Genomic DNA, 26,009 nt, shown 5'->3' on the forward strand with positions numbered 1-26,009 from the left:
TGGGCAGAAATGAAAAAGTATGTGCAAGCAAGAAGGTCTACAAACCTGACTCAGTTACACCAGCTCTGTCAGGAGGAATGGGCCAAAATTCACCCAACTTATTGTGGGAAGCTTGTGGAAGGCTACCCGAAATGTTTGACCCAAGTTAATTAATTTAAAGGCAATGCTACCAAATACTAATTGAGTGTATGTAAACTTCTGACCCACTGGGAATGTGATGAAAGAAATAAAAGCTGAAATAAATCATTCTCTCTACTATTATTCTGACATTTCACATTCTTAAATTAAAGTGGTGATCCTAACTGACCTAAAACAGGACATTTTTACTAGGATTAAATGTCAGGAATTGTGAAAAACTGAGTTTAAATGTATTTGTCTACTGTGTATGTAAACTTCCGACTTCAAATGTTAATAAAATCAATTTGGTTCAAATAATGAAAAAACAGTGTTGGAGAAGAAAGTACAAGTGCAATATGTGCCATGTATAGAAGCTAATGTTTAAGTTCCTTACTCAGAACATATGAAAGCTGGTGGTTAAATATTCCCAGTTAAGAAGTTTTAGGTTGTAGTTGTTATAGGAATTATGACTCGTTGACTATTTCTCTCTGTGCCATTTGTATTTCATATACCTTTGGCTATTGGATGTTCTAATAGTCACTTTAGTATTGCCAGCCTAATCTCAGGAGTTGATCGGCTTGATGTCATAAACAGTGCTGTGAATCAAGCATTGCTAAGAGCTGCTGTCAAACGCAATAAAGTTAGAATGAATGTTTACGAGCCTGCTGCTGCCTTCCACCGCTCAGTCAGACTGCTCTATGAAATATCTGTCCCGACTTCTACCGGCGGTAACTCCTCTCCCTGTTCGGGCGGTGCTCGGCGTCGCCGGTGCATGTACCCTGACTCTGCTTGCAATAAACGCAAGAGAAGTGACACAATTTCCCTAGTTAATATTGCCTGCTAACATGACATTATTTTAACTATGCAGGTTTAAATATGCAGGTTTGAAAAAATATATACACTGCTCAAAAAAATAAAGGGAACACTAAAATAACACATCCTAGATCTGAATGAATGAAATATTCTTATTAAATACTTTTTTCTTTACACAGTTGAATGTGCTGACAACAAAATCACACAAAAATTATCAATGGAAATCAAATTTATCAACCCAACGAGGTCTGGAATTGGAGTCACACTCAAAATTAAAGTGGAAAACCACACTACAGGCTGATCCAACTTTGATGTAATGTCCTTAAAACAAGTCAAAATGAGGCTCAGTAGTGTGTGTGGCCTCCACGTGCCTGTATGACCTCCCTACAACACCTGGGCATGCTCCTGATGAGGTGGAGGATGGTCTCCTGAGGGATCTCCTCCCAGACCTGGACTAAAGCATCCGCCAACTCCTGGACAGTATGTGGTGGAACGTGGCGTTGGTGGATGTCCCAGATGTGCTCAATTGGATTCAGATCTGGGGAACGGGCAGGCCAGTCCATAGCATCAATGCCTTCCTCTTGCAGGAACTGCTGACACACTCCAGCCACACGAGGTCTAGCATTGTCTAGCACTGACCGTTTGAGCAGACACATGTACATTTGTGGCCTACTGGAGGTCATTTTGCGGGGCTCTGGCAGTGCTCCTCCTGCTCCTCCTTGCACAAAGGCGGAGGTAGCAGTCCTGCTGTTGGGTTGTTGCCCTCCTACGGCCTCCTCCACGTCTCCTGATGTACTGGCCTGTCTCCTGGTAGCACCTCCACGGTCTGGACACTACGCTGACAGACACAGCAAACCTTCTTGCCACAGCTCACATTGATGTGCCATCCTGGATGAGCTGCACTACCTGAGCCACTTGTGTGGGTTGTAGACTCCGTCTCATGCTACCACTAGAGTGAAAGCACCGCCAGCATTCAAACGTGACCAAAACATCAGCCAGGAAGCATAGGAACTGAGAAGTGGTCTGTGGTTACCACCTGCAGAACCACTCCTTTATTGGGGGTGTCTTGCTAATTGCCTATCATTTCCACCTGTTTTCTATTCCATTTGCACAACAGCATGTGAAATGTATTGTCAATCAGTGTTGCTTCCTAAGTGGACAGTTTGATTTCACAGAAGTGTGATTGACTTGGAGTTACATTGTGTTCCCTTTATTTTTTTGAGCAGTGTATGTTTTTCCCCTGTCTGTTTTTGTATGTTTATGGGGTTGGTCTGGTCTAGATGTTTTAATGTTTATGGTTGCCTAGATTGGTTCTCAATCAGAGGCAGCTGTTTATCGTTGTCTCTGACTGGGGACTATATTTAGGTAGCCATATTCCTTGGGTATTTCGTGGGTTATTGTCTATGTGTTGTTGCCTGTGTCAGCACTCAGTTTATATAGCTTCACGTTCGTTTTGTTATTTTGTAAGTCTGTTTAGTGTTTCTTCGTTTTATTAAAAGAAGAATGTATTCAAATCACGCTGCGCCTTGGTCTCCTCCTTACAACAAACGTGACACGGAGATTGTTTGTGTGTAATGTGCATGTATAATGTTGGTGTGCGACGGGTTTTGTACCCACTTTTGTATATTTTTGTTTTTGGAGTTTTATCAGCATTTATTAAACAACTCTGTTTTTACCAAGTTCATTCTCCTGTGCCTGACTTCCCTGCCACCAACACACGGCCATTACATATATGCAACACAGGACAAGATAGTGCCCCCTAGCTTCAAGAGGTTTTAACTATTTTTATGTTTGGAAAAATAACCTTCCCAAAGTAAACGGCCTACTTCTCAGGACCAGATGCTAGAATATGCATATAATTGACAGATTAGAATAGAAAACACTTTAAAGTTTCCAAAACTGTCAGAATATTGTCTGTGAGTATAACAGAACTGATATTGCAGGCGAAACCCTGAGTAAAATCAAACCAGGAAGTGGCTTCTATTTTGAAAACTCCATGTTCCATAGCCTCCCATTGCTCCATTTAAAGGGATATCAACCAGAGATCAACCATTTTCCTATCGCTTCCTCAAGGTGTCAACAGCCTTTAGACATAGTTTCAGGCTTTTATTTTGAAGAATGAGCGTGAATTGTGTGAATTGTGCGCAAAAGAGAAAGGTGGCCATAGTTTGTCCCGGTCCTAGTGAAAAGCCAACTGTCTCGGTTGATATATTATCGAATAGATATTTGAAAAACACCCTGAGGATTGATTATAAAAAACGTCTTGCATGTTTCTGTGGACATTATGGATATAATTTGGAATTTTTGTCTGCGTTGTCGTGACCGCTCTTTCCGGTGGATTCCTGGGCATAACGCACCAAACTAACGGAGGTATTTGGATATAAAAAACATCTTTATAGAACAAAAGGAACATTAGACAACAAACTGGGAGTCTCGTGAGTGAAACCATCCGAAGATCATCAAAGGTAAACGATTCATTTGATTGCTTTTCTGATTTTCGTGACCAAGTTACCTGATGCTAAGTGTACTTATTGTTTTGTCGAGCGATAAACTTACACAAATGCTTGTATTGCTTTCGCTGTAAAGCATAATTTCAAAATGTGAGACGACAGGTATTGCACCTGGGATTTCATGAATATGAATATTTTCTAGTAATATTATTTGAATGTGGCGCTATGCTATTCAGCGTTGCTGATGACAATTATCCCGGATCCGGTATGGGTGGTTCAGAGGCGTAGTAATATCATCAATCATGTGTAGGTTGTTAACTAGTAATTATGTGAAGATTAATATTGTTTATGTGGTAAGTTTAATGCTAGCTAGCACCTTACCTTGGCTCCTTGCTGCACTCGCGTAACAGGTGATCAGCCTACTTCACAGTTTCCTCGTGGAATGCAATGTAATCTGCGTCCATAAATGCTGATTACCGATTGTTATGAATACTTGAAGTTGGCCATAAGCAGCGGCTTAGACCGCTGGTGCACCCCTGGTGACATGAGGAATATTTTAACTGGTGTGCTGGTTTTTGCATCACTGATTATTTGGACTAATCACAATTTTGTGGTGGTGTACCTACATGTACACTCTTTGACTTTTGGAAAGGGGAGGGCTTAATTCGGCCCATGGACTTGGCTGAGATGATATCAGAGTGGGTGTGGGTGTGGACTCCAAAGAGGATGGTTCCACCACTTGCACTAGGCCAAACTGTGTCTGTCTGTCTTGTCTTGTTCCCTGACTCTCTGGGCCCACCGCTATTTTTAACCCTCAGAAAATCACCCTCAGCATTTTTGTACATCCCCAACCAGATGTTTATTGCTCGTCATTCACACATGTCAGGGCTTTGATGTTGTCCTTCCCACTGAGGGGAAAGGAGGGATAGGGAGAGAGAGCATGCCCTTGTGGTGATGATGTACTAGCTGGTGTATACACTGAGTATACAAAACATTAGGAACACCTTCCTAATATTGAGTTGCGCCCCCTTTTGCCTCAGAACAGCCTCAATTTGTTGGGACATGGACTCTAGAAGGTGTTGAAAGCGCTCCACAGGTCAACAATTCCTTCGACCCCACAGGTCAACTGCTTCCCGCAATTGTGTCAAGTTTGCTGGTTGTCCTTTGGGTGGTTGACTATTCTTGATACACACGGTAAACTGTTGAGTGTGAAAAACCCAGCAGCGTTGCAGTTCTTGACACAAACCTGTGCGCCTGGCACCTACTACCATACCCTGTTCAAAGGCACTTCCATGTTTTGTCTTGCCCAACCTCTGAATGGCACACATACACAATCCATGTCTCCATTTTTTTTTATATATTTTACCTTTATTTGACCAGGAAAGTCAGTTAAGAACAAATTCTTATTTTCAATGACGGCCTAGGAACAGTGGGTTAACTGCCTGTTCAGGGACAGATTTGTACCTTGTCAGCTCGGGGGTTTGAACTTGCAACCTTCCGGTTACTAGTCCAACACTCTAACCACTAGGCTACCCTGCCGCCCCCAATTGTCTCAAGGCCTAAAAATCCTTCTTTAAGCTGTCTCCTCACCTTAAACTTCACTGTTTGAAATGGATTTAACATGCGAAATCAATAAGGGATCATATCTTTCATCTGGTAAGTCTATGTCATGGAAAGAGCAGGTGTCCTTAATTTTTTGTATATAGTGTAGATTACGGAGGTATAATAAGAACTGGAGCCTGCATTCAAGATGTCCGCCCATTGTTTGCAAGGTAATCTACTCACGTTCGCATATGCCGATTCATGGACCGTCTATATACGGGTTGCATCCGGTTTATTCGGACCAACATCACATGCCCATTAACACTTGGGAGCTGCAACGACATCATCATCCAAAAACTAGGCAGACATTAGATACATTTTTAAGGTTGATATCTGTGAATGATGAAGAAAAGTAATCGGCCTCTGCGACAGTTATAATTCATTGGATGTTTTGTTCACAAAGATGATGAATAAAGTGTTTTATTAGGAATTTTCTAGTCTGACTTATCTATGTGGCTGTGAATGGAAATTGTCTTTCTGGGCTGAGCGTCAGTTGAACTGCAGTACCGAGGCAAAACTGTAGGAGCAGTCGAGACCATGCTTCTCGACCAGAACCCTGGTCCCTTGATATAGACGGGGAAATACACCGTCCCCTGTCTTTTGATCTGGTATAAGCAGAAGTCGTCTTTGTAATGTCAAACTGATTTGCTTTCATGGAGGACTGGCCTGAATTGTGAGGATGACCATGGGTGGCTTTTGACAAACAAAAAAATATTCCTCATGTCGTACTCCGGTGGGAGAAGTTTGATCCAAATTGGATGTTGGTACTTTACCGTATTTTTTGAATATTACATTAATCCTATACATTTAAATTGCCAATTTTGGTGCAATCAATTATCTTAATTTCTCCAAGAAATTAACTTAATTAATTAATTAATTACATTTCAGCAAAATAATGTTTCAGGAATGCAAATCTTACCAATTTCATAGCAATCTGAGATGGTGGGTGTTGTGGCTTGATGAAATGACATGGGAATGTCTGTAGTAAGATGGTAAGATACCTCTTTCTCAATTCGTCTTTCTGCGATTCCTCGCTCTTATCTCCTTGCCTCCTGTTTAACCATATTGGAGAAGGTCCAATGTCCCTCTACGCAGAACTTCTCATCAAATGCCTTTTGTAAAGGAGGTTAGGAGAGAGGATGCAAAGAATTGAGGAAAGATGAATTTAGAAAGAGCTTGTGTCAATGTCTGGACAGTCATTTCAGGCATTTCGTGTTGTGGGGGTGTTTTTCGACAGTACCTACTAGAGAGCACATTGCAGAAATTATTGGCGTTTAGGCCTAGATGCAAAGTGTGGGTACCATCACTATGCCTGCCTCTCTCTCTGTCTCCCTTCCCTCTATCTCCTCTCTCTCGCCTCTTCTTTCTCTGTGTCAGTTTGCATACCTTTTATTTTGATGAGGAGTAAATACTTATATTGGGTATACAACCACTCTACCTCCCCCTCTCTGCCCCTTTTCTCTACTTCTTCCCTCCCCAGACCCCTATGAACCAGGCATCCACGCGTTCTCACTGCATCTTCACCATGCACGTGTGTGGCCGTGAGCCAGGCTCGGTCACCGTGCGGCGTTCCAAGCTACATCTGGTGGACCTGGCGGGCTCAGAGCGGGTGGGCAAGACAGGCGTGTGTGGGCAGCTGCTCACAGAGGCCAAGTACATCAACCTGTCACTGCACTACCTGGAGCAGGTCAGAGTTCAGAGGTCACATGGGGTTTAAATAGGGAGGGGAACAAGGTCATACAAGGGGGAGAGCAGAGAGGAGGAGGAGGAGGGTTGTTGTGGGTTTTACGCATACTCCCTCACAGACATAGAAGATGTGTCCAGGTGTCGTAGAAAAGTTCCTAGCCATTCTATGTTTGATGTCATCCTTCTGAATGCACCTTAAATCTCTGAACAATTCATAGTTGGAGTATTTCTGTCCATCAGCCGAAATGCTTGTTTTTGCACTTGTTGCCTCTTAATGAATAAAATAGCATAAAAGAATGCGGAACCTGTATACGTCTGATCTAGTACTCAAATTCCTCTTCGTCTTCCCCTTTCTTCCCTCTCTCTCTGAGTCAGGTCATCATTGCTCTCTCAGAGAAGAACCGCTTGCACATTCCCTACCGAAATTCCATGATGACGTCGGTGCTGCGGGACAGCCTGGGAGGGAACTGCATGACCACCATGATCGCCACTGTGTCTGTGGACAAGAGAAATGTTGATGTAAGTGTTCCCCATTCACCATGGGCCAAATCCTATAGTTTGTAACCAGCGAACATTTGGTGCAGATTTCGCATTGACATTAAAGACCCAATTCTTTATTCTGAAAAGCGTCTGCACCTTTAATGCATGATTTATAGAAGTCAACCTTTTGGATTTCAAGTTAGGTTGTGGAAAAAAACATGGAAACAATTGGGTAAACGAGGGACAACAAAATGACAATGCCTTGCAACATTTACCTGGAGCTAACTCTGCAGATAGCACTACTGGGTGATTTGAAAAGTCATAGTCAATCAATCAATATTATAATAATACTTTTACCAAAAATGTCAATCTATAATTTACAATCTGTAGAAACTCTGAGAATAGAAAGGTTATTTTGTGAAACATCATTTGAAAAATATATGGCTAATAGAAATCCAATATGGATGGTGTTAAGAGATATAGATGGGGGGGGGTTGAATGGAGCTGAAGGGCAGGACTAATAACAACAAGATAACTAATGTAAAATGTATATTGGTTCAGAACGTTTGTGAAACAGCACAGTTAAAAATATATGGCAACTTGAAATCAAACTGGATAGTCTTCAGAAATAGATTGGAGGGGTTGAAGGTAGCGGAAGGACAGGAGTAAAAACAAACAAAATATAACAATTGTAAAATAGATTGTGTCCTTTAAATGTATATAGTATGCATAAGCTGGAAGTAAGTGTTGTTGTTCATTAGTTTACTCCAATTAGTGGAGGGGTTGTAGGGTTTGTGGAAAATTGTAAAGGAAAATATATTTACATTTATAAAAACCTGTTTTCGCTTGGACATTATTGGTTATTGTGTGTAGATTGCTGAAAAAATGATTAAAAAAAAAATATATATAATTATAATCTTATTTTAGAACAAGGCTGTAACGTAACAAAATGTGGACAAAGTCAAGGGATCTGAATATATTTACTTTTTCTATGGGGGTTTGGAAATGATGCAGACCATTACGATGATAGAAGTTACAATCTATCTACAATATTAAAGCTGATCTACCCCCCCACAAAAAAAAATATATGACAATGCCTCCATCTACAGAGCATAGTATTTATGACCTTAAATGCTGTCGCAGGGACAGTTTTTGTCTTTAGTTGGATGGGGTTAAGATCAAGTCTGTGTTAGGGAAAGCTTGAATTATTTGTTTAGTTCATTAAGGAACTGTAATTGGAAATGAGGAAATTATAGCCATCCAGATTCAACTATCTCACCGTCTCTCTCTTTCCCTCCTCTCTTCCTCTCCTCTTTCCTCTGTCTATCAGGAATCCATCTCCACATGTCGCTTTGCCCAGCGGGTCGCCCTGATCAGGAACGAGGCTCTGCTGAATGAAGAGATGGACCCTGCCCTGGTCTGTCTGTCCGTTCATCCGTCTGTCTCTCAGTATTTGTCTGGTCTGTCTGTCTGTCTGTCTGTCTGTCTGTCTGTCTGTCTGTCTGTCTGTCTGTCTGTCTGTCTGTCTGTCTGTCTGTCTGTCTGTCTGTCTGTCTGTCTGTCTGTCTGTCTGTCTGTCTGTCTGTCTGTCTGTCTGTCTGTCTGTCTGTCTGTCTGTCTGCCCATTCGTTAGTCTGTCTGTCACTGTTGGCCTGTCCATCCATCCATTCTTACATTTGTCCATCCTTACATTTGTCCTTCCTTGTGTTTGTCCATCTGGTGTGTCCTCTCCTGGCCTCCGTCACCCAGGATGAGTCCCCCCTTCCTCGTCTGTGTGGTATTTAGACTGTTGCACAGGGCTGTTTGTGTTCTAGTGCTGTGTGTATGCTAGAACGCATTTTTCAGCCCAATACCTCAAGTCACAACCTTTTCTTTGGATATAGCCAGTTGGTGAAGGAACATACTACAGCGTGTGTACACATGAACACACACACACAGGCTTGCCGCTTGATGAAGATTAATTAGAGGCCATATTTTCTGGTGGTGCTGTTTCAATGACAAACAGATGTATGAAAAGAGACAATGTGCGCTCATTGATTGCTTTTCGAAAAACCTTGAGGGGATATTTTGGTGCTCCAAGTAAAAAAAAAAAACTGTACAGAATTATATAGCAATTCAAGTCTTCTTTCTGTGGAAACAGTAGGTCAATTGGGGTACTGTGGATGATCTGTGCTCCCCCCACAACCTTGAAACTATAAGTATATTTTCAACCCTCTCTTTCTCTCATTTCCCTCTCTTCCCCCTCCTTCCCTGTTTCTCGCTCTCTATGTTGCCCCTGTGCTTAAAACAATGACGTCAATTATGCATCTTTAAATAGGCATATCTGTTGGCAGACCCGGTTGTCTCTTCATAGGCGTCTGCACCCTGCCCAAAGGACAAACCTGGAGGAAACACTGACCATGATATCCCCTCCTGTATGCTATGAGGATATAGCTGTGTGTATTATTGTACGGGGCTTGGCTGGCATTACCAAACCCTGCAGAGGTATTTTTAAGAGAGTCTGCGGCTGTCCGTTAATTGAGCTGGTGTCTGGGCTGGCTGGTTTAAGTTGAGTAGTAGCTGCCCTTTCAGCTCTGGGTAGTAGTGTACTACTCTGCAGGTCTTTTCTCCAGAGAAAGCTTTCTCACTCACTCACTCACTCACTCACTCACTCACTCACTCACTCACTCACTCACTCACTCACTCACTCACTCACTCACTCACTCACTCACTGGCTGGACACACTCACTCACTCACTCACTGGACACACTCAATCACTCACTCACTGGACACACTCACTCACTGGACTCACTCACTCACTGGACTCACTCACTCACTGGACTCACTCACTCACTTACTCACTGGACTCACTCACTCACTGGACTCACTCACTCAATGGACTCACTCACTCAATGGACTCACTCACTCATTCACTCACTGGACACTCACTCACTCACTGGACACACTCACTCACTCACTGGACTCACTCACTCACTGGACTCACTCACTCACTGGACACACTCATTCACTGGACACACTCACTCACTGGACTCACTCACTCAATGGACACTCACTCAATGGACACACTCACTCAATGGACTCACTCACTCACTCACTCACTCACTCACTCACTCACTCACTCACTCACTCACTCACTGGACTCACTCATTCACTGGACTCACTCACTCACTGGACACACTCACTCACTGGACTCACTCACTCGCTCACTGGACTCACTCACTGGACTCACTCACTGACTCACTCACTGACTCACTCACTGGACTCACTCACTGGACTCACTCACTGACTCACTCACTGGACTCACTCATTCACTCACTCACTCACTCACTCATTCACTGGACTCACTCACTCACTCACTCACTCACTCACTCACTCACTCATTCACTGGACTCACTCACTCACTGTTTTCACTCACTGGACACACCCACTCTCTCACTCACTGGACACACTCACTCACTAGACACACTCATTCACTGGACTCACTCACTCACTGGACTCACTCACTCATTGGACTCACTAACTCATTGGACTCACTCACTCAATGGACACACTCACTAAATGGACACACTCACTCACTGGACTCACTCACTCACTCAATGGACTCACTCACTCAATGGACTCTCTCACTCAATGGACTCACTCACTCAATGGACACACTCACTCAATGGACACACTCACTCACTGGAGTCACTCACTCACTGGACTCACTCACTCACTCACTGGACTCACTCATTCACTCACTGGACTCACTCACTGGACACACTCACTCACTTACTCACTGGACACACTCACTCACTGGACACACTCACTCACTGGACACACTCACTCACTGGACTCACTCACTCACTGGACTCACTCACTGGACTCACTCTCTCACTCACTCACTCACTGCACTCACTCACTCAATGGACTCACTCACTCACTCAATGGACTCACTCACTCACTCACTGGACTCACTCACTCACTCAATGGACTCACTCATTCACTCAAGGGACTCACTCACTCACTGGTCTCACTCACTCAATGGACTCACTCACTCATGGGTTACTCACTGGACTCACTCACTCAATGGACTCACTCACTCAATGGACTCACTCACTCAATGGACACACTCACTCAATGGACACACTCACTGGACACACTCATTCACTGGACACACTCACTCACTGGAAACACTCACTCAATGGACTCACTCACTCACTGGACTCACTCTCTCACTCACTCACTCACTGGACTCACTCACTCACTCACTCACTCACTCACTCACTCACCACCACACACTCACTCAATGGACACACTCACTCACTCACTCACTCACTCACTGGAATCACTCACTCACTGGACTCACTCACTCACTCACTGGACTCACTCATTCACTGGACTCACTCACTGGACTCAGTCACTCACACTCACTCACTCACTGGACTCACTCACTGACTCACTCACTGGACACACTCATTCACTGGACTCACTCACTCACTGGACTCACTCAATGGACTCACTCACTCAATGGACTCACTCACATTCACTCACTGGACACACTCACTCACTGGACACACTCACTCACTGGACACACTCACTCACTGGTCTCACTCACTCACTGGACTCACTCACTCACTCACTGGACTCACTCACTCAATGGACTCACTCACTCAATGGACTCACTCACTCATTCACTCACTGGACATTCACTCACTCACTGGACACACTCACTCACTGGACTCACTCACTCACTGGACTCACTCACTCACTCACTGGACTCACTCACTCAATGGACTCACTCACTCAATGGACTCACTCACTCATTCACTCACTGGACACTCACTCACTCACTGGACTCACTCACTCACTGGACACACTCACTCACTGGACACACTCACTCACTGGACACACCACTCACTGGACTCACTCACTCACTCACTCACTCACTCACTCACTCAATGGACTCACTCACTCAATGGACACACCACCTCATGGACTCACTCACTCACTCACTCACTCACTCACTCACTGGACTCACTCACTCAATGGACTCACTCACTCAATGGATTCACTCACTCATTCACTCACTGGACACTCACTCACTCACTGGACACACTCATTCACTGGACACACTCACTCACTGGACTCACTCACTCACTGGACACACACACTCAATGGACTCACTCACTCACTCACTGGAAACACTCACTCAATGGACTCACTCACTCAATGGACTCACTCATTCACCAGGCACTCACACTCACTCACTCACTGGACTCACTCACTCACTCACTCACTGGACTCACTCACTCACTCACTCACTCACTCACTCAATGGACACACTCACTCAATGGACTCACTCACTCACTGGACTCACTCACTCACTGGAATCACTCACTCATTCACTCACTCACTGGACTCACTCACTCACTCACTGGACTCACTCATTCACTGGACTCACTCACTCACTGGACTCAGTCACTGGACACACTCACTCACTCACTGGACTCACTCACTGGACACACTCATTCACTGGACACACTCACTGGACTCACACTCACTCAATGGACTCACTCACTCAATGGACTCACTCACTCACTGGACACACTCACTCACTGGACACACTCACTCACTGGACACACTCACTCACTGGACACACTCACTCACTGGACTCACTCACTCACTGGACTCACTCACTCACTGGACTCACTCACTCAATGGACTCACTCACTCAATGGACTCACTCATTCACTCACTGGACTCACTCACTCACTGGACACACTCATTCACTGGACACACTCACTCACTGGACTCACTCACTCACTGGACACACACACTCAATGGACTCACTCACTCACTCAATGGACTCACTCACTCAATGGACTCACTGACTCAATGGACTCACTCACTCAATGGACTCACTCACTCAATGGACACACTCACTCAATGGACACACTCACTCACTGGACTCACTCACTCACTGGAATCACTCACTCATTCACTCACTCACTGGACTCACTCACTCACTCACTGGACTCACTCATTCACTGGACTCACTCACTCACTCACTGGACTCAGTCACTGGACACACTCACTCACTCACTGGACTCACTCACTGACTCACTCACTGGACACACTCATTCACTGGACACACTCACTCACTGGACACACTCACTCACTGGACACACTTACTCACTCACTCACTGGACTCACTCATTCACTGGACTCACTCACTCATTCACTCACTCACTGGACTCACTCACTCACTCACTGGACTCACTCATTCACTCACTGGACTCACTCACTGGACACACTCACTCACTCACTCACTCACTGGACTCACTCACTCAATGCACTCACTCACTCAATGGACACACTCACTCACTGGACTAACTCACTCACTGGACTCACTCACTCACTGGACACACTCACTCACTCACTACTCACTGGACTCACTCACTCACTCACTCACCACTCACTCACTCAATGGACACACTCACTCAATGGACACACTCACTCACTGGACTCACTCACTCACTGGAATCACTCACTCACTGGACTCACTCACTCACTCACTGGACTCACTCACTCACTGGACTCACTCACTGGACTCAGTCACTGGACACACTCACTCACTCACTGGACTCACTCTGACTCACTCACTGGACACACTCATTCACTGGACACACTCACTCACTGGACTCACTCACTCACTCACTCACTCAATCACTCACTGACACATTCACTCACTGGACACACTCACTCACTGGACACACTCACTCACTGGACACACTCACTCACTGGACTCACTCACTCACTGGACTCACTCACTCACTCACTGGACTCACTCACTCAATGGACTCACTCACTCAATGGACTCACTCACTCATTCACTCACTGGACATTCACTCACTCACTGTACTCACTCATTCACTGGACACTCACTCACTCACTGGACTCACTCACTCACTCACTGGACTCACTCACTCACTGGACTCACTCACTCAATGGACTCACTCACTCATTCACTCACTGGACACTCACTCACTCACTGGACACACTCATTCACTGGACACACTCACTCACTGGACACACTCACTCACTGGACACACCACTCAATGGACTCACTCACTCACTGGACTCACTCACTCACTCAATGGACTCACTCACTCAATGGACACACTCACTCACTGGACTCACTCACTCACTCACTCACTCACTCACTCACTGGACTCACTCACTCACTGGACTCACTCACTCATGGATTCACTCACTCACTCACTCACTGGACACTCACTCACTCACTGGACACACTCACTCACTGGACACACTCACTCACTGGACTCACTCACTCACTGGACACACACTCAATGGACTCACTCACTCACTCACTGGACTCACTCACTCAATGGACTCACTCACTCAATGGACTCACTCATTCACTGGCACTCACTCACTCACTCACTCACTCACTCACTCACTCACTGGACACACTCACTCACTCACTCACTCACTCACTCAATGGACACACTCACTCAATGGACACTCACTCACTCACTGGACTCACTCACTCACTGGAATCACTCACTCATTCACTCACTCACTGGACTCACTCACTCACTCACTGGACTCACTCATTCACTGGACTCACTCACTCACTCACTCAGTCACTGGACACACTCACTCACTCACTGGACTCACTCACTGGACACACTCATTCACTGGACTCACTCACTCACTGGACTCACTCAATGGACTCACTCACTCAATGGACTCACTCACTCACTGGACACACTCACTCACTGGACACACTCACTCACTGGACACACTCACTCACTGGACACACTCACTCACTGGTCTCACTCACTCACTGGACTCACTCACTCACTGGACTCACTCACTCAATGGACTCACTCACTCAATGGACTCACTCACTCATTCACTCACTGGACACTCACTCACTCACTGGACACACTCATTCACTGGACACACTCACTCACTGGACTCACTCACTCACTGGACACACTCACTCAATGGACTCACTCACTCACTCAATGGACTCACTCACTCAATGGACTCACTGACTCAATGGACTCACTCACTCAATGGACTCACTCACTCAATGGACACACTCACTCAATGGACACACTCACTCACTGGACACACTCACTCACTGGAATCACTCACTCATTCACTCACTCACTGGACTCACTCACTCACTCACTGGACTCACTCATTCACTGGACTCACTCACTCACTCACTGGACTCAGTCACTGGACACACTCACTCACTCACTGGACTCACTCACTGACTCACTCACTGGACACACTCATTCACTGGACACACTCACTCACTCACTGGACACACTCACTCACTGGACACACTCACTCACTCACTCACTGGACTCACTCATTCACTGGACTCACTCACTCATTCACTCACTCACTGGACTCACTCACTCACTCACTGGACTCACTCACTCACTGGACTCACTCACTGGACACACTCACTCACTCACTCACTCACTGGACTCACTCACTCACTGGACTCACTCACTCACTGGACTCACTCACTCAATGGACACACTCACTCACTGGACTCACTCACTCACTGGACTCACTCACTCACTCACTCACTCACTCACTCACTCACTGGACTCACTCACTGGACTCACTCGCTCACTCACTGGACACACTCACTCACTGGACACACTCATTCACTGGACACACTCACTCACTGGACTCACTCACTCACTGGACACACACACTCAATGGACTCACTCACTCACTCAATGGACTCACTCACTCAATGGACTCACTCACTCAATGGACTCACTCACTCAATGGACTCACTCACTCAATGGACACACTCACTCAATGGACACACTCACTCACTGGACTCACTCACTCACTGGAATCACTCACTCATTCACTCACTCACTGGACTCACTCACTCACTCACTGGACTCACTCATTCACTGGACTCACTCACTCACTCACTGGACTCACTCACTGGACACTGGACTCACTCACTCACTGGACTCACTCACTGGACTCACTCACTGGACACACTCATTCACTGGACACACTCACTCACTGGACACACTCACTCACTGGACACACTCACTCACTCACTGGACTCACTCATTCACTGGACTCACTCACTCACTCACTGGACACACTCACTCACTAGACACACTCACTCACTCACTGGACTCACTCACTCACTGGACTCACTCACTCATGTCACACTCACTCAATAGACACACTCACTCACTGGACTCACTCACTCAATGGACTCACTCACTCAATGGACACACTCACTCAATGGACACACTCACTCACTGGACTCACTCACTCACTGGACTCACTCAATCACTCACTCACTCACTGGACTCACTCATTCACTCACTGGACTCACTCACTGGACACACTCACTCACTCACTCACTGGACTCACTCACTCACTGGACTCACTCACTCACTGGACTCACTCACTCATGGACACACTCACTCACTGGACTCACTCACTCACTCACTCACTCACTCACTCGCTCACTCACTGGACACACTCACTCACTGGACACACTCACTCACTGGACACACTCACTCACTGGACTCACTCACTCACTCACTGGACTCACTCACTGGACTCACTCACTCACTGGACTCACTCACTCACTCACTGGACACACTCACTCACTGGACTCACTCACTCACTGGACTCACTCACTCACTGGACACACTCACTCACTGGACACACTCACTCACTGGACTCACTCACTCACTGGACTCACTCACTCAATGGACACACTCACTCACTGGACTCACTCACTCACTCCACTCACCACACACTCACTCACTCACTCACTCACTGGACTCACTCACTCACTCACTGGACTCACTCACTGGACTCACTCACTGACTCACTGGACTCACTCACTGACTCACTCACTGGACACACTCACTCACTGGACTCACTCACTCACTGGACTCACTCATTCACTGGACTCACTCACTCACTGGACACACTCACTCACTGGACTCACTCACTCACTGGACACACTCACTCACTCACTGGACACACATTCACTCACTGGACTCACTCACTCACTCACTGGACTCACTCACTCAATGGACTCACTCACTCACTCACTCACACTCACTCACTCACTCACTCACTCACTCACCACACACGCACTGGACACACTCACTCACGCACTGGACACCCTCACTCACTCACTGGACACACTCACTCACTCATTCACTGGACACACTCATTCACTGGACACACTCACTCACTGGACTCACTCACTCACTCACTGGACTCACTCACTCACTCATTCACTCACTCATTCACTGGACACACTCACTCACTCACGCACTGGACACACTCACTCACTCACTCATTCACTGGACACACTCATTCACTGGACACACTCACTCACTGGACACACTCACTCACTGGACTCACTCATTCACTCACTGGACTCACTCACTCACCACTGGACTCACTCACTCAATGGACTCACTTACTCACTGGACTCACTCACTCAATGGACACACTCACTCACTGGACTCACGCACTCACTCACTGGACTCACTCACTCACTCACTCACTCACTGGACTCACTCACTCACTCACTACCACTCACTCACTCACTCACTGGACTCACTCACTCACTGGACTCACTCACTCACTGGACACACTCACTCACTGGACACACTCACTCACTGGACTCACTCACTCACTCACTGGACTCACTCACTGGACTCACTCACTGACTCACTGGACTCACTCACTGACTCACTCACTGGACACACTCACTCACTGGACTCACTCACTCACTGGACTCACTCATTCACTGGACTCACTCACTCACTGGACACACTCACTCACTGGACTCACTCACTCACTGGACTCACTCACTCAATGGACACACTCACTCACTGGACTCACTCACTCACTCACTCACTCACTCACTCACTCACTGGACTCACTCACTCACTCACTGGACTCACTCACTGGACTCACTCACTGACTCACTGGACTCACTCACTGACTCACTCACTGGACACACTCACTCACTGGACTCACTCACTCACTGGACTCACTCATTCACTGGACTCACTCACTCACTGGACACACTCACTCACTGGACACACTCACTCACTGGACACACTCACTCACTCACTGGACACACTCACTCACTCACTGGACACACTCATTCACTCACTGGACTCACTCACTCACTGGACTCACTCACTCACTGGTATCACTCACTCACTCACTCACTCACTGGACACACTCACTCACTCACTCACTCACTCACGCACTGGACTCACTCACTCACGCACTGGACACTCACTCACTCACTCACTGGACACACTCACTCACTCATTCACTGGACACACTCATTCACTGGACACACTCACTCACTGGACACACACTCACTCACTCACTGGACTCACTCACTCACTCATTCACTGGACGCACTCATTCACTGGACACATGGACTCACTCACTCACTCACTGGACACACTCACTCACTCACTCATTCACTGGACACACTCATTCACTGGACACACTCACTCACTGGACACACTCACTCACTGGACACACTCACTCACTGGACTCACTCATTCACTCACTGGACTCACTCACTCACAAACTGGACTCACTCACTCAATGGACTCACTCACTCACTGGATCACTCACTCACTCACTCACTCACTCACTCACTCACTCACTCACTCACTCACTCACTCACTCACTCACTCACACACACGCACTGGACACACTCACTCACTCATTCACTGGACACACTCATTCACTGGACACACTCACTCACTGGACACACACTCACTCACTCACTGGACTCACTCACTCACTCATTCACTCACTCATTCACTGGACACACTCACTCACTGGACACACTCACTCACTGGACTCACTCACTCACTCACTGGACTCACTCACTCAATGGACTCACTCACTCACTGGTATCACTCACTCACTCACTCACTCACTCACTCACTCACTCACTCACTCACTCACTCACTCACGCACTGGACACCCTCACTCACTCACTCACTGGACACACTCACTCACTGACGTTCACTGGACACACTCATTCACTGGACACACTCACTCACTGGACACACTCACTCACTCACTGGACTCACTCACTCACTCATTCACTCACTCATTCACTGGACACACTCACTCACTGGACACACTCACTCACTCACTCACGCACTGGACACAGTCACTCACTCACTCACTGGACACCCTCACTCACTCACTCACTGGACACACTCACTCATTCACTGGACACACTCATTCACTGGACACACTCACTCACTGGACTCACTCATTCACTCACTGGACTCACTCACTCACAAACTGGACTCACTCACTCAATGGACTCACTCACTCACTGGACACACTCACTCACTGGACACACTCACTCACTGGTCTCACTCACTCACTGGACTCACTCACTCACTGGACTCACTCACTCAATGGACTCACTCACTCAATGGACTCACTCACTCATTCACTCACTGGACACTCACTCACTCACTGGACACACTCATTCACTGGACACACTCACTCACTGGACTCACTCACTCACTGGACACACACACTCAATGGACTCACTCACTCACTCAATGGACTCACTCACTCAATGGACTCACTGACTCAATGGACTCACTCACTCAATGGACTCACTCACTCAATGGACACACTCACTCAATGGACACACTCACTCACTGGACTCACTCACTCACTGGAATCACTCACTCATTCACTCACTCACTGGACTCACTCACTCACTCACTGGACTCACTCATTCACTGGACTCACTCACTCACTCACTGGACTCAGTCACTGGACACACTCACTCACTCACTGGACTCACTCACTGACTCACTCACTGGACACACTCATTCACTGGACACACTCACTCACTGGACACACTCACTCACTGGACTCACTTACTCACTCACTCACTGGACTCACTCATTCACTGGACTCACACATTCACTCACTCACTGGACTCACTCACTCACTCACTGGACTCACTCATTCACTCACTGGACTCACTCACTGGACACACTCACTCACTCACTCACTGGACTCACTCACTCACTGGACTCACTCACTCACTGGACACACTCACTCAATGGACACACTCACTCACTGGACTCACTCACTCACTCACTCACTCACTCACTCACTCACTCACTGGACTCACTCACTGGACTCACTCACTCACTCACTGGACACACTCACTCACTGGACACACTCATTCACTGGACTCACTCACTCACTGGACTCACTCACTCACTGGACACACACACACTCAATGGACTCACTCACTCACTCAATGGACTCACTCACTCAATGGACTCACTCACTCAATGGACTCACTCACTCAATGGACTCACTCACTCAATGGACACACTCACTCAATGGACACACTCACTCACTGGACTCACTCACTCACTGGAATCACTCACTCATTCACTCACTCACTGGACTCACTCACTCACTCACTGGACTCACTCATTCACTGGACTCACTCACTCACACTCACTGGACTCAGTCACTGGACACACTCACTCACTCACTGGACTCACTCACTGACTCACTCACTGGACACACTCATTCACTGGACACACTCACTCACTGGACACACTCACTCACTGGACACACTTACTCACTCACTCACTGGACTCACTCATTCACTGGACTCACTCACTCACTCACTGGACACACTCACTCACTAGACACACTCACTCACTCACTGGACTCACTCACTCACTGGACTCACTCACTCAGTAGTCACACTCACTCAATAGACACACTCACTCACTGGACTCTCTCACTCAATGGACTCACTCACTCAATGGACACACTCACTCAATGGACACACTCACTCACTGGAGTCACTCACTCACTGGACTCACTCACTCACTCACTCACTCACTGGACTCACTCATTCACTCACTGGACTCACTCACTGGACACACTCACTCACTCACTCACTGGACACACTCACTCACTGGACTCACTCACTCACTGGACACACTCACTCAATGGACACACTCACTCACTGGACTCACTCACTCACTCACTCACTCACTCACTCACTCGCTCACTCACTGGACACACTCACTCACTGGACACACTCACTCACTGGACACACTCACTCACTGGACTCACTCACTCACTCACTGGACTCACTCACTGGACTCACTCACTGACTCACTGGACTCACTCACTGACTCACTCACTGGACACACTCACTCACTGGACTCACTCACTCACTGGACTCACTCACTGGACACACTCACTCACTGGACTCACTCACTCACTGGACTCACTCACTCACTGGACTCACTCACTCAATGGACACACTCACTCACTGGACTCACTCACTCACTCACCACTCACTCACTCACTCACTCACACCACTCACTCACTGGACTCACTCACTCACTGACTCACTGGACTCACTCACTGGACTCACTCACTGACTCACTGGACACACTCACTCACTGACTCACTCACTGGACACACTCACTCACTGGACTCACTCACTCACTGGACTCACTCATTCACTGGACTCACTCACTCACTGGACACACTCACTCACTGGACACACTCACTCACTGGACACACTCACTCACTCACTGGACACACTCATTCACTCACTGGACTCACTCACTCACTCACTGGACTCACTCACTCAATGGACTCACTCACTCACTCACTCACTCACTCACTCACTCACTCACTCACACTCACTGGACACACTCACTCACTCACTGGACACCCTCACTCACTCACTGGACACACTCACTCACTCATTCACTGGACATACTCATTCACTGGACACACTCACTCACTGGACACACACTCACTCACTCACTGGACTCACTCACTCACTCATTCACTGGACGCACTCATTCACTGGACACACTCTCTCACTCACTCACGCACTGGACACACTCACTCACTCACTCATTCACTGGACACACTCATTCACTGGACACACTCACTCACTGGACACACTCACTCACTGGACTCACTCATTCACTCACTGGACTCACTCACTCACTCACTGGACTCACTCACTCAATGGACTCACTCACTCACTGGACTCACTCACTCACTGGACTCACTCACTCAATGGACACACTCACTCACTGGATTCACGCACTCACTCACTGGACTCACTCACTCACTCACTCACTCACTCACTGGACTCACTCACTCACTCACTCACTCACTCACTCACTGGACTCACTCACTGACTCACTCGCTCACTCACTGGACACACTCACTCACTGGACACACTCACTCACTGGACACACTCACTCACTGGACTCACTCACTCACTCACTGGACTCACTCACTGGACTCACTCACTGACTCACTGGACTCACTCACTGGACTCACTCACTGGACACACTCACTCACTGGACTCACTCACTCACTGGACTCACTCATTCACTGGACACACTCACTCACTGGACACACTCACTCTCTGGACTCACTCACTCACTGGACTCACTCACTCAATGGACACACTCACTCACTGGACTCACTCACTCACTCACTCGACTCACTCACTCACTCACTCACTCACTGGACTCACTCACTCACTCACTGGACTCACTCACTGGACTCACTCACTGACTCACTGGACTCACTCACTGACTCACTCACTGGACACACTCACTCACTGGACTCACTCACTCACTGGACTCACTCATTCACTGGACTCACTCACTCACTGGACACACTCACTCACTGGACACACTCACTCACTGGACACACTCACTCACTCACTGGACACACTCACTCACTCACTGGACACACTCATTCACTCACTGGACTCACTCACTCACTGGACTCACTCACTCACTGGTATCACTCACTCACTCACTCACTCACTCACTCACTCACTGGACTCACTCATTCACTCACTGGACTCACGCACTGGACACACTCACTCACGCACTGGACACCTCACTGGACTCACTCACTGGACACACTGGACTCACTCATTCACTGGACACACTCACTCACTGGACACACTCACTCACTGGACACACTCACTCACTCACTGGACTCACTCACTCACTCATTCACTGGACGCACTCATTCACTGGACACACTCTCTCACTCACTCACGCACTGGACACACTCACTCACTCACTCATTCACTGGACACACTCATTCACTGGACACACTCACTCACTGGACACACTCACTCACTGGACACACTCACTCACTGGACTCACTCATTCACTCACTGGACTCACTCACTCACAAACTGGACTCACTCACTCAATGGACTCACTCACTCTCACTCACTCAATCACTCACTCACACACTCACTCACTGGACTCACTCACTCACTCACTCACTCACTCACTGGACACACTCACTCACTCATTCACTGGACACACTCATTCACTGGACACACTCACTCAATGGACACACTCACTCACTCACTCACTCACTCACTCACTCATTCACTCGCACTCACATTCACTGGACACACTCACTCACTGGACACACTCACTCACTGGACTCACTCACTCACTCACTGGACTCACTCACTCAATGGACTCACTCACTCACTGGGACTCACTCACTCACTCACTCACTCACTCACTCACTCACTCACTCACTCACTCACTGGCTGGACTCACTCACTCACTCACGCACTGGACACTCACTACTCACTCACTGGACACACTCACTCACTCGTTCACTGGACACACTCATTCACTGGACACACTCACTCACTGGACACACACTCACTCACTCACTGGACTCACTCACTCACTCATTCACTGGACTCACTCATTCACTGGACACATTCTCACTCACTCACTCACGCACTGGACACACTCACTCACTCACTCATTCACTGGACACACTCATTCACTGGACTCACTCACTCACTGGACACACTCACTCACTGGACTCACTCACTCACTGGACTCACTCATTCACTCACTGGACTCACTCACTCAATGGACTCACTCACTCAATGGTACACTCACTCACTCACTGGACTCACTCACACACACGCACTGGACACACTCACTCACTCATTCACTGGACACACTCATTCACTGGACACACTCACTCACTGGACTCACTCACACTGGACTCACTCACTCACTCATTCACTGGACTCACTCATTCACTGGACACACTCACTCACTGGACACACTCACTCACTGGACTCACTCACTCACTCACTGGACTCACTCACTCAATGGACTCACTCACTCACTGGTATCACTCACTCACTCACTCACTCACTCACTCACACTCACTCACGCACTGGACACCCTCACTCACTCACTCACTCACTGGACACACTCACTCACTCGTTCACTGGACACACTCATTCACTGGACACACTCACTCACTGGACACACTCACTCACTCACTGGACTCACTCACTCACTCATTCACTGGACTCACTCATTCACTGGACACACTCACTCACTGGACACTCTCTCACTCACGCACTGGACACAGTCACTCACTCACTCACTGGACACCCTGGACTCACTCACTCAATGGACACACTCATTCACTGGACACACTCATTCACTGGACTCACTCACTCACTCACTGGACTCACTCATTCACTCACTGGACTCACTCACTCACAAACTGGACTCACTCACTCAATGGACTCACTCACTCACTGGACACACTCACTCACTGGACACACTCACTCACTGGTCTCACTCACTCACTGGACTCACTCACCTCACTCACTGGACTCACTCACTCAATGGACTCACTCACTCAATGGACTCACTCACTCATTCACTCACTGGACACTCACTCACTCACTGGACACACTCATTCACTGGACACACTCACTCACTGGACTCACTCACTCACTGGACACACACACTCAATGGACTCACTCACTCACTCAATGGACTCACTCACTCAATGGACTCACTGACTCAATGGACTCACTCACTCAATGGACTCACTCACTCAATGGACACACTCACTCAATGGACACACTCACTCACTGGACTCACTCACTCACTGGAATCACACATTCACTCACTCACTGGACTCACTCACTCACTCACTGGACTCACTCATTCACTGGACTCACTCACTCACTCACTGGACTCAGTCACTGGACACACTCACTCACTCACTGGACACACTCACTCACTGACTCACTCACTGGACACACTCATTCACTGGACACACTCACTCACTGGACACACTTACTCACTCACTCACTGGACTCACTCATTCACTGGACTCACTCACTCATTCACTCACTCACTGGACTCACTCACTCACTCACTGGACTCACTCATTCACTCACTGGACTCACTCACTGGACACACTCACTCACTCACTCACTCACTGGACTCACTCACTCACTGGACTCACTCACTCAATGGACACACTCACTCACTGGACTCACTCACTCACTCACTCACTCACTCACTCACTCACTCACTCACTCACTCACTGGACTCACTCACTGGACTCACTCGCTCACTCACTGGACACACTCACTCACTGGACACACTCATTCACTGGACACACTCACTCACTGGACTCACTCACTCACTGGACACACACACTCAATGGACTCACTCACTCACTCAATGGACTCACTCACTCAATGGACTCACTCACTCAATGGACTCACTCACTCAATGGACACACTCACTCAATGGACACACTCACTCACTGGACTCACTCACTCACTGGAATCACTCACTCATTCACTCACTCACTGGACTCACTCACCACTCACTGGACTCACTCATTCACTGGACTCACTCACTCACT

At 47.4% G+C, this 26,009-nt stretch overlaps 1 protein-coding gene across 3 annotated transcripts in view; it reads left to right on the forward strand.

The window, feature by feature from the left end:
- The window catches only part of kif6 (kinesin family member 6), a 198,922-nt gene that overhangs the window by 50,900 nt on the left and 122,013 nt on the right, over positions 1 to 26,009 (forward strand). For all 3 annotated transcript variants that reach the window (XM_035800834.2, XM_052478795.1, XM_035800840.2), the window contains 3 exons: positions 6,463 to 6,669; positions 7,044 to 7,187; positions 8,479 to 8,565. In XM_035800834.2, the coding sequence (XP_035656727.2) occupies positions 6,463 to 6,669; positions 7,044 to 7,187; positions 8,479 to 8,565 (438 nt within the window). The remainder of the gene's footprint in view (positions 1 to 6,462; positions 6,670 to 7,043; positions 7,188 to 8,478; positions 8,566 to 26,009) is intronic.

The sequence above is a fragment of the Oncorhynchus keta genome, chromosome 2, assembly GCF_023373465.1.
Source record: "Oncorhynchus keta strain PuntledgeMale-10-30-2019 chromosome 2, Oket_V2, whole genome shotgun sequence".
Classification (NCBI taxonomy): domain Eukaryota; kingdom Metazoa; phylum Chordata; class Actinopteri; order Salmoniformes; family Salmonidae; genus Oncorhynchus; species Oncorhynchus keta.